At 35.1% G+C, this 12,430-nt stretch overlaps 1 protein-coding gene across 11 annotated transcripts in view; it reads right to left on the bottom strand.

Annotated features, from left to right (window-relative positions):
- ARHGAP12 (Rho GTPase activating protein 12) overlaps positions 1 to 12,430 on the bottom strand; it is a 164,874-nt gene that overhangs the window by 16,844 nt on the left and 135,600 nt on the right. For all 11 annotated transcript variants that reach the window (XM_014547967.1, XM_014547968.1, XM_014547965.1 and 8 more), the window contains 3 exons: positions 10,340 to 10,421; positions 2,434 to 2,535; positions 212 to 310 (listed from right to left, as the gene is read on the bottom strand). In XM_014547967.1, the coding sequence (XP_014403453.1) occupies positions 212 to 310; positions 2,434 to 2,535; positions 10,340 to 10,421 (283 nt within the window). The remainder of the gene's footprint in view (positions 1 to 211; positions 311 to 2,433; positions 2,536 to 10,339; positions 10,422 to 12,430) is intronic.

Raw genomic sequence — 12,430 nt, 5'->3', positions numbered from 1 at the left:
TGTGGAGATAAGGACACATATGTAATATATTATTCAATAAAAAATATATTTTAAAAAAATAAATAAAAATAAAATAAAAAATAAATAAATAATAAAAAAAGAATGTTTTTTTTCACATATAAATTGGAACTTAGATATGCAATAACCAATTAGAAAACCAAAATAAAAAGCTGGTCTGAAGTAAAAAAATTTACCTAAGTCAAACACATACCTGATTATTGATAGTAGTACTAAGAACTTTAAACCAATCATTAATAACAGTGTCATTATCAGACTGAATTAGCAGTTCTGTTCCTTGACGGGTTTTCAGCTTTACAGAAAATGAAAAAGAAAGAAAATTTAAAAAAAGAGAGAGAGTATGGTTAGTGCTTTCAACCAAATAAATGAATACATTTAATTCAAAATCTAAAAAACCACAAGCAGAAGATTAGAAGCCATATAATATACTATGTGATGAAAGGTTTAAGTACTACACAGTAATGGAATATCTCTTATTTTAGTATAAAATAATATCAGCTGAATTCTTTTATAAAATGTAAAGTTTTTCTCACAATAAATTTTCAGTGAAAATCTTAATTTAGGGTCCCAAATTCCATTACACAAATGACAACACTTACTGAAATATAATATACTTTATCATTAAAAAATATGTTTAAGTATCAAAGCCATACATTTTACATTAGAACTGAAACATAATCCATAAAACTTAAGATATTTTTATATAAAACTGAGAAATTCCCCCCCTCTGGTTAAAAAAATAAAGTAGGGGAAAATGTACAAAGAGTTAGACTTCCATTATTTCCTATTTAATAGAAAATAAAATGGCTTAGTACAAAGATAGCACAGATGATATATGTCATATCCTTTTGGGCAGAAATATTACTAAATTTACTAAAGTGTCAAATCATGAACTAACTCAAGTAAGGATACTATTGTATTATGGTATCTGAAGGCAATAACAATTTATGTATAATTTCTTTGTTCAAAGTTTCCTACAATTGCTTGAGGTAAGGTAGTTGAAGAAAGCAATCCTATTTTTTGGTTGATAACTTTTTTTTCCCTACAGGAACTTATGGCAATGTTTCCCAAACAACATTCTAAGACATATGACTCAAGCACAGTTCCTGAAATAATGTTTTAAAAAGGTATTTGACCATTGAATCCTTTTCATTCTGGAATCGGTTATAGGCACTTCAAGGCTAATTCAGAAAATAGTAACTTTCTTCCTTGCATTTTTCTAGAAAGTGGGTCAAGTCAGTCAACTAATAATGAATATTCAGTGTACATAAGAAACACTGTTAGAAGTTCTTAAAGATAAGTAAATACATAGTTTTTCTGCTTAAAATACAAAAAACACTTCATCATCTAGTGGGGAGAATAACTTACAGATGACGACAACCCAAGGTACATTAAAATAAATGCTACTTTAAAGCATAAACAAAGCAGAAGTATCAATATTGTGATAACATTTCTTATGCAATATAGGTAATGTTTGGCATGGGTCAGTACTCAAGGTAAATAATACAGAGTGAAAATCAAAGAGGCAGGAAAACAGCAACTAATCCAGTCTGCCTAGACAACAAGCTAGGAAAGGACTAAGCTAGAAAGGAAGGTTGGGATCTGAAAGATTGTTTGCAAAGAGAGCCTCAAAAATTCTTTCCATCTCTCTATCCATACTCTACAATGTGACTTTTTACTGCTCATCAACTGGTGGACTCTAGTTCCCCACAACCCAGAATACTTGGCTGGCCTTCTGACTTGTGTTCACCAACAGAATATATTTGACATATGACTTCTAAATTTAGGCTGCAAGAAGTCTTGGGCTTTCACAAAGACCCTCTTGGAACCCTGATTCCACCATACAGAGACCCTGGGGTAGCCTCCTTGAGAATTAGAGATCTTGTGGAGAAAGAGGTCTAGAAAACAGCTGGCACCAACAACAGACATGTGAACCATCCAGCCCCAATCAAGCCACTAAGTGACAGAAGACTCATGAAAGACCAGAAGAAACACTCACCTCAGTACCAGATAAATTAAGCAATGTGACTCTTCGTAAGCTACTAAATTGTGGGGGTGGTCTGATATGCAGCAAAAAATGACATTACTGTGCAGGGGTTTTTAATGACAAAATGGAAAGTCTTGATTTTTTAATATTAGATTTCATAGTAAATGAAATCATACCTTTTTTAGTGTTGCTGGGGAAAGGCAAAATTTGTGGAACAAAGGTTTGTAATATATAATGTGAGATCCTATAATTTATGCAAATAAAGCCCAGATCTTCATATCAGCTGTTTTTCTTAATACAAACTGACTTAATGACCAAATTTGACAAAATTAGTTACACTGAAAGGCCATTTCTGAAGTAACTCAAAAAAAGAAGATCCAATCACTACAGTTAAGAATGTGAATTATATTCAGAAAAAAATTTATTACCTCAAATACATTCTTTTTGCTGGATTTATCCTTGGAAGCCATCTCAATCATCGCCCCCTTAAGGTCCACTGTGAATTCTGGTTTGGACTGATTACTCCCAAACTTCATGTTTAGAAAAAAAGAGAAAAAAAGCCTTTATGTGATATTCATGTACATGTGTACATTCAAAAAGAATTAAGACCAACTTTATATTATTAACAATAAATCAACTAGGTGATTATCTCAAATTCTTCTCTTTCTCTATTATAAAATAACAATTGCCACTTTCAAACTGAAAAATATCTGCAAGACATGAATATATGGGTCATAGAAAAGGAAATAAAATGACAACTTCTTTCATAAGAAAAATACAAAATAAAGCCACATTAAAATCTTTTTTCATTCAACAGTGTAGCAAAAAGAAAAAGGAAAAAAAAGTAAGAAAATAAAATACAAATTTTTGATGAAAAACTGTGTTGGTGAGGCTATAGAGCAAGGGTAGGGAATGTCTAGCCTGCGGACCGTATAAGGCCTGTGAAATAATTTGGTATGGCCCTGCCAAGGCATTAGAGGTGAGTTAATTAAATGTTTGACCAAATACAGCAGGCTAATTTTTAAGTTGATAATTTTGTATGGCCTGCGAGTAATATTATGAATATCCAAATGGCCCTTGGCAGAAAAAGGTTCCTCACTCCTGCTACAGAGTATTAACGACCTTCATATGTAAGTGAGGTATAAATTAGAACAACTCCTAGAGAGAAAAAATTGGTAATTCTATAGGGTGTCCAAAAAAATGTACATACACTTTTTTCTGATAGCTCAATTGATGTTTCTTTCTTTTCAGATTTAACCCATTGGAATTAATAATTATTCAAAGCATGTATACATTTTTTTGGGACACACCCTATATATTTACAAATACATATATTATTTGGCTTAGCAATTCCATTTCTTGGCATTTATCCTAAGCTTAATATGACTACGTAAAATGATGTGTTCAAAAAGGCAAGGCAATATGTATATATAAAATATCTGGCAGATATTAAGTACTTTTCTACCTAATAAATATTCTCTAACTACAATTTTGTGATTTCAAGAGTGATTTCCATACCAATTATTTGTTGTCAACAACTACCAATAACTTACAAAATCAGAAAACTCTAAACCCCATGTTCTTTAATTCAGCCTTTGTTAGAAATTATAATTAGAGCCAGATGCTTTAAAGCCTTAGCAATTTAATGAGGAACTGTGAAAATAATAGGAAGACAGTTGACATGGCTGGTCTCAGAAGAAAAAGCATTTAACTAGTATTATATTTTGTTAACCAGATAAGGAAAAGATTAGCAAATAGCAGAAAATCTATGTTAAATGTAGACTTACACTGTATCTTGTTATCATTAACTTAAATGTTGGTTTAGTCTGTTAACTAAGAATGTAAAACAGCATTCCTATGTCACTGAAAGGTTTTAAAATCTCTAAGAACTGATGAACTGTAATCTTAAAGTCATAAAGATTTGTTACAGGAAATTTCATTTGCTAAAATATTTTCAAGTCAAATTAGATTTGCCATTGGAAACAGATATTACCAACCTTGTCATAACTTATTCATTATTCATAATGTCAGTAGTTTCACATTTAATAAATGGTTCAACTTCATCTTTTTCCTTTTTGCAGTTAGCAATGTGGACTTAAATAAGTACTTGTTATAACAAAACAAAATTTAGGATATTATATGGGATTTTTATTAGTGAAATAAAAATAATAAGATTTTTAACTATTCTACAAATTCTTGGCCTTCTTACATACCGTTTGTCATTCAAAAGACATTTAATTAACTATAAAGTTACAATGGACATACAGAACTTTCTGAGCAAAAATGGTAAATCTCAAAAGTTATTAAAACTTAAGTATACACATTTAACAAAATGATAAAAATCCATTTAATTTGTTATTACATGCTCTGTAGATGGTTTGCTACATATAACTTAAGATACAAATAACTAACCAAATAAGATAAACAACTATAAATTCAATAACATGGCATCGAATGCTAGAAAGATGCAGTCAATATATAGTTGGCAAAATCTTGTGTTTGTTATACTTTCTTTTTCAAAATCCAGTCTGACTTTTCTCTACTGTAATCATCCCTCCAATGGATTCATAGCAAAGAAAATAAAATTATTGTGGCAAAGGGTATGCAACAACACATAATAGTGACAGCTGAGACAGGATCAGATTTTACATGTGACTGCAGGCCAAAGACTGACAGAATTTTTCTAAGAAGAAAGTAGTAAATGTAAGAGCTCGGCCAGTGGGCCACATGCAAATACAAATATTGTATTTGTTCCCGTTTTGTTTTTTTACTTCAAAATAAGATATGTGCAGTGTGCATAGGAATTTGTTCATAGTTTTTTTTTTAAACTATAGTCCGGCCCTCCAACGGTCTGAGGGACAGTGAACTGGCCCCCTGTTTAAAAAGTTTGAGGACCCCTGGCTCAGAGAGTGAGCCCTGTTGGCAAAAAGACTTGGTGAAAAAGGGGAAGAAAATTATGATGTCATAACATGGCACAATGGCAAAATGACACACAAGAGAAAAGCATAATGGAAACAGGTAAGACAAAAATACAATTCTACAAGCAAACACAACACAAGCAAAGCTGAACTTCCAAATACTTTTACAAAAACCCTAATTTTATCTCAGAATATTTTCTGACGTTGTTATTACATAAATTCACGTTTTATTTTTAAGATTAGTAATTAATAGAGCATTATATGTTAAACAGGCCTGTGTTAACTGAAATCACACAAAGAACTTGAAGGATAATAGAGAAGTCATCTAAGTTTTCTCCTTGTGATCTGCTGAGCAATGTCCTCTGGTATCCCTTTCTAAGTCCTTAGATGACCCTACCATCTAAGCTGCCTTGCCCTTCCTCTAGGAAAGTAGTTCTCAAATAGAGATGATTTTGCCCCCAGGGGACATTTTTAGTTGTCACAACAGGAGGGATAGATGCTACTATCATCTGCTAATCATCCTATAATGCATAGGACAGCCCCCACAACAAAGAATTATCTGCCCCAAAGTGACTATTTTTAGAAATTTGAAATAATGTATAAATAAATTTGAATATCTACCAATATTTGTGTGAAAATTTTTTTAAATATTCAAGGTATATGATGAATGCTATCTGAGAGGAAGCATATGATACACTGTATTATAACTGTGCATGTATTGATTTTCCCCATTATAATGTAAGCTATGAAGACAGGGACCAAAACCTCAAAATTTAACACAGCCCAGAATATAGCAGGTTTTTATGTCTGTTAAAAAAAATGAGGTAAGAAAAAAGCAAGTGTAATTTACATTACTGATATAACAAACCAGTAAATAACTAATACTTCCCAGAAAACCAGTGGAATGTATCTATCTATCCTTATGGAGAAGGGAAATCTCACTGGATTTTTGGATGACACAACAGCTATGCAAAATGTATCTTATACAGTGGAGTTGCATGCCACATATGTACATTTCCATTTACTCAATTTTAGCTATCCATGGAACCAAAAATAAATACAAAGCATGAATGATTTTTAAGAAACATAACTTCAAATAGTATGGGTGACTTTGCTCATCAATAAGTTTATGCCCTGAAGTAAGTATAAAATTTGAAACGACGACTTCCTCAAATAGATCCTGGTTTAGGTTTTTGCACTGTGTCGATCTAATTTTTAAAGAACTTCTGTAACATAACCCCTTCTCATAAACCATCCAAACTCAACTGAAGGAAAAGCCATCTTTTCCAAAATTAAAGGAAAAAAAATGGCTCTGCTACAGACTGAGTTCTAATATACCATCTTCCAAAGAGATGCACAGGGCAATTTTTATTATAGGTGATTTTTGTCCTTTTAGCTTATATGATAGCACAAGCATCTCATCCTCAGGTAAATCACTGTATAATCAGCATACATTTTACCTACAAAAGATCTAATTGGTGACTGAGCAGAGAAACAAAGGCAGGATTCTTTGAAATCCTTTTTGAATAATCATTATTATAGAGTTAATTAAGAAGCATCTTATCTGGAATTCTGTAACAGAAAAATTAGAAAACAACCTAAATGTCCATCCTTAGAAATAATTATGGAACATCTACATAATGAAATATTATGTAACCCTAAAAAAGATTAAAGGAGATTTTTATGGGCTGAGTGACTTCCAATATATATTGCTAAGAGAAAAAAGCGAAGTATAGCCCTAACCGGTTTGGCTCAGTGGATAGAGCATCGGCCTGCGGACTGAAGGGTCCCAGGTTCGATTCTGGTCAAGGGCATGTACCTTGGCTGTGGGCATATCCCCAGTAGGGGGTGTGCAGGAGGCAGCTGATCGATGTTTCTCTCTCATCGATGTTTCTAACTCTCTATCCTTCTCCCTTCCTCTCTGTAAATAATCATTAAAATATATTGTTTTTAAAAAGAAGTGAAGTATAAAACCATACATAATGTGATAGCTTTTGTCTACAAAAGAAATAAAATGTCAGATATATATTGTATTTACTGATTTTTGAGAGCTTGTTTGGAGGTTCTAGCAGGGAGCACAGCTACTTGTATACCCTTGACCAAAGACCAGTTCTCTCCTGTGGGGGGGCAGTGCGCAGCTTCGGGAGGAACGCACATGGATAGGTGAGGGAGGAGGGGGACCCCCGCCTAGCTAGCCAGATCAGCCGAATCAACACTGGTGATCAATGGGGTAACAGATGTCACAGCCAGATTGGCCTCACATCCTATTTGCTGATTTTTGCAAAATGAAACACAGGAGGAATTAACCAATAACTAATACAAATGGCAACAAAAAAGCAACTCCCTCCATATTTAATCAATTTTTAATACTTATGATTATATATGCCAAAATACATTATACACACACACACTTTTTATTTGAATAATCTTACTTGCTTTTACTTAAGCCATTTAACAATTAGTTTTCATTCCCTTAATGTGTTACATATGGAAAGGAAAAAGCAAGGCTGTCTTGAGATTTTTTTAAATTTCATAAAATAAAAACTCAAAAAGAACCAAGATGGCGGCATAGGTAAATGTATGCACTTGCTGCCTCCCTCAACCACATCAAAATTGCAACTAAAATACAGAACAACTATCATCCAGAACTGTAGGAAAGCTGGCTGAGTGGAAGTACTACAACCAGAGAGGTAAAGAAGAAAGCACACCGAGATTGGTAGGAGGCGCAGAAGCGCGGAGGCGCGGAACGGGCTGGTCCGGCACCCGGGTGTGCCACTTTTTTTAATCGGGAGAGAGATCAGCTCTGCGGAGGCTTCCAGGTGGAGTGAGGGGTCCCAGCCCTACACCAGAGCCCCAGCCCAGGGTTCCAGAGCTGGGGAAAGAAGTCCCTACATCCTTAAGAACTACGGACTGTAAAAACCAGTGTGGATTCGGGTTGAGTGACACAGAGGCTGCTGGAGACCCAGCTGCTCCTCTTAAAAGGTGAACTGAATTTACAAGCTCCCACGTCCTCTGAGACCCAGTGCTGGGCGAGGCTCTGGGGGATCCAGACACATACGGGGAGAAACTGGACTGTCTAGCATCAGGGCAGGAACTCAGGGGCGGCTTTCTTCCAGATGGAGATGCTGGCAGCAGTCATTGTTCCCATGCTGGGACCTCCCTGGTGCAGGGCTGAATGGCAGCCATTTCTGTTTGCTCTGCCCTGGTAATATCCTTAAACCCTGCCCTACCAAATTTATAACCCCACCCAAGCTGTGGGCAGTGGCTTTTGCATATGAATGGTCTGTCCTTTCTTAGGCTAAAACTCTGTCAAAAAAGTTGCAGCTGGGTCAGGGGGCCTCAAACCTATCAATAAAAGGGCCAGGAACCGGCACCAGCACCAGCCTGCCCTGCTTCACAGTTGGGCCTTGACTGGACACTTCCAAACCCGATACAAAGAGGAGGAATCTGCAGAATTGAAGGTCAGATAAAGAGATTCACAGACAAGGAAAAGCTAAAGGAGTTGATCACTACCAAATCAGTATTATATGAAACTAGAGGCCCAATGCATGAAATTTGTGCAAGAGTAGGCCTTCCTTCTCCTGGCTGCCTGCACCAGCTTCCCCTCTGGCACCTGGGACCCGGGCTTCCCTCTGGCCACTGGCAGGCACCCAGGACCTGGGCTTCCCTCACAGCCCTGGCTTCGTCCAGAAGCTCATCCAGAAGGATGTCCAGTCTAATTAGCATATTATGCTTTTATTATTATAGATGCTGAAGTGTATTCTTCAAGAAGAGGAAGAAGAAAAAGGTAAAGATAAAAAATACGAACGTGACAACAAATCCTTATCTATGAACAAGTGAATCTAAAAATAAAATGAATAAAAAATCTGATGAACAGAATAAACTGGTGAATGAAATAGAATCAGGGGCATGGAAATGAAACAGACTGACGATTGTCAGCCGGTAGAGGGTGTGGGGGGAGGGGTGCGGGAAGAGATTAGACAAAGATCTTATATGCATGTATGCATTACCTATGAACACAGACAATAGGGCGGTGAGGGCCTGGGGTGGGGTGGAAACTGGGTGGAGGAGAGCTATGGGGGGCGGGGAGGGACATCTGTAATAATCTCAACAATAAAGATTAATTTAAAATAAAATAGCCCTGCCCTGGCCGGTTTGGCTCAGTGGATGGAGTGTCGGCCTGCGGACTGAAGGGTCCCAGGTTCGATTCTGGTCAAGGGCATGTACCTTGGTTGCAGGCACATCCCCAGTAGGAGGTGTGCAGGAGGCAGCTGATCGATGTTTCTCTCTCATCTTATAAAATATATTTAAAAAAATAAAATAAAATAAAAACTAAAAATCACTACATTACCATGAGTTTTACCATATTCCACATCTGCTTAGCTTTTACTGAGACTATAAAACACAGTGTGACTGTACTTTAATTATACCGATCTGAAATGATTACTAATATTATATTAATAAAATTTCATGTAAAGGCAAAAATTCAAATAGTGAATCTCCACAGGTAAAAATTCATAAGAATTTTACAATTTCAATATTGGCTAGCTCAGTGAATTTTAAACTATGTTTCTGCAATTGCAATTAATTGTAACTAATGCATATTAAGCATTCAAAAAGTAGTAGGTATTATGTCAAAAATTATACTTTTTAGAATTTGTACTACAAATAACTGAGGAGCAATAATAGTAAACACTCAAATATACAAAAAGCTTCAAAATGCTACAAGTAATGGTGACATTTCTTTCTCTTCTAAAAGCTGGCTGACATTATATACAGACATGGACACCTGAATCACTGACTAGTATCTAGGGGTCAGTTCAAGGTGGAGCTTGGCACATTACTGCTTATTTTCTGATTAAATACTTGAAACAGCAAAGTCACAAATAGAGAAGAGCTTTAACATCCTGAACATGAATCAAGAAATGTACTAGTATTTGTTCTATCATGCCTAAATAGTAAGCCCACCTTTCAGTTCAATGGATAAAACATAATTTGTTGATTTTAAGACATCATCTGTACACTGCAGTGTCTTCACCACCCAAAGTCAAGTCTTCTTCTGTCACCATACATTTGGCTCCCTTTATCCTCTTTCACCTCCCCCCACCTCCTTTTCCCTCTAGTAACCACCATACTGCTGTCTGGGTCATGAGTTTTTGTTTATTTGTCTAATTTGTTCATTTGTTTGGATGAAATCATATGGTTCTTGACTTTTTCCATCAGACTTATTTCACCTACCATGATATTTTCAAGGTGTATCCATGTTATTGCAAATGGCAGTATTTAATCTTTTTCATTTACTTTTTTTTCACATTAGCTATAGTTAGAAGGACTATGGAATACTTCATGAACTTCAGGTACAATACTATTGACATATTTTGAATGCATAAAGCCTCCAAAGAAAAGAAATACTTACCCAACTTGTGCTACTTCCTTGAGTTTTGGTAAAGAGTAAAGATGAACCCTGCAACACGGCCCAAGAAGACAACCAGTTCTTTCTGTAATTATAAAGATGACCAATTAAAGTTCAATTCCCTAGTTTTTCCAACCAAACTTTAAAAATGAAACACTATTTAGTGGTTAATCAATGTTGTCCAAATTTACAGTCATTATTGACACTCTAATTGTTTTTATTAGGGATATAAAGCTAATGAAAATTACAGTAATTTCATTATCCCAACCTGACCTAAAGGCCCCAAAATAAATGAAGTTAGAGATATAGTTTATCAGAATAACTATATATCTAATTATGCTTATAGGGTACTAATTATAGGACTCTGAATATAGAAATATATAAAGGAAAACCCATTTATTCTCATTCAATCCATACTCCAGAGGTAACCATTGTTTACCTTATAAGGGAATTCAATCGCTGACAGGTTAAAGTAAAATGTTAAATATGTCTACTACAGAAATTTATTAAGACTTACTGTACAGCCAAACATGTGGCCAGTTTTGTGAAAACTCTACAGGCACTCAAAAAAAAGGTTTATTCTCCATTTTCAGAGTGTAGAATTTAATATCAATCAATCAGACCTACATTATTATTTTATTTCTTTTTATATCTACTTAAACTTCAAGGATTAAGAAAAGGGAAATATAGTTCACTACTACTTAGTCAACTAATATTTGACAAGAAGACTCAATGGAAAAAGATAATTTTCAATAAATGGTGCTGGGATACTTGAATATTCATACTTAAAAGAATGAAGCTAAATCCACAGCTTACACTACTCACAAATATTAACTCAAAATAGATTAAAGACCTAAATGTAGGACCTAAAACCATGAAACTTCTGACAAAAACATAGAATAAAGCTCCCTGATGTGAGTCTTGGTAATAATTTTTAAAAATATGACACTTAAAGCACAAGCAACAAAATAAAAAAGTGGGACATCAAAAAAGCTCTACATAGTGAAAGAAACTATCAACAAAGTGAAAAGACAACCTACAGAATGGGGGAAAAATTTACAAACCAGATTCCTGATGAGGGGTTAATATCCAAAATGTATAAAGAACTCACATAACTCAACAGCAAAAGCTCATATAACCAAATGAAAAAAAAAAATGGTCAAATGACCTAAATAGACATTTCTTCAAAGAAGATATACTAAAAGCTAACAGGCACATGACAAGATGCTCAACTAGTCATTAGGAAAATTGCAAATTAAAACCACAATGCGATATCAACTCAGACCTGTTAAATGGTCATCATCAAAAGATAAGAAGAAACACCCTGACCGGTTTGGCTCAGTGGATACAGCGTCGGCCTGCGGACTCAAGGGTCCCAGGTTCGATTCCAGTCAAGGGCATGTACCTTGGTTGCGGGCGCATCCCCAGTGGGGAGTGTGCAGGAGGCAGCTGATTGATGTTTCTCTCTCATCGATGTATCTAACTCTCTATCCCTCTCCCTCCCTCTCTGTAAAAAATCAATAAAATATAAAATAAAAAAAAGATAAGAAGAAACAAATGATGTGAAGAAAAAGAAACCTTGTGCACTGCTGGTGGGATTGTAAATTGGTGCAGCCACTATGCAAAACAGTATGGAGGTTCCTCAAAAAACTAAATATAGAATTACCTTATGACCCAGCAATTCCACTTCTGGGCATGTATCCAAAAGAAACAAAAGCACTAACTCAAAAAGATATTTGCTCCTTCATGTTTATAGCAGCATAATTTACAATTGCCCAGACAAGGAAACAACCTAAGTGTCCCCTGATGGATGAATGAATAAAGAAGTTGTTGTATATATACATATAATGGCATATTATTCAACCATAAAAAATAAAAGGAAATCCTGTCATTTGTGACAACATGGATAGACCTTGAAGGCATTATGCTAAGTGAAATAAGTCAGACAGAGAAAGACAAATACTATATGATCTCACTTACATGTGGAATTTTATAAACAAAACAAAACTCATAGAAAAAGATGCAGAAGGTGAGGAGGAAACTGGCCTTGCAGAACTTGTTATCTAAATGCAGAGGCCATGGAAACAATGCACT

This window comes from Myotis brandtii, unplaced genomic scaffold (genome assembly GCF_000412655.1).
Source record: "Myotis brandtii unplaced genomic scaffold, ASM41265v1 scaffold49, whole genome shotgun sequence".
Taxonomy (NCBI): Eukaryota; Metazoa; Chordata; class Mammalia; order Chiroptera; family Vespertilionidae; genus Myotis; species Myotis brandtii.
The sequence above is the reverse complement of the archived record's forward strand: the minus strand, read 5'-3'. Positions and strand labels throughout refer to the sequence as shown.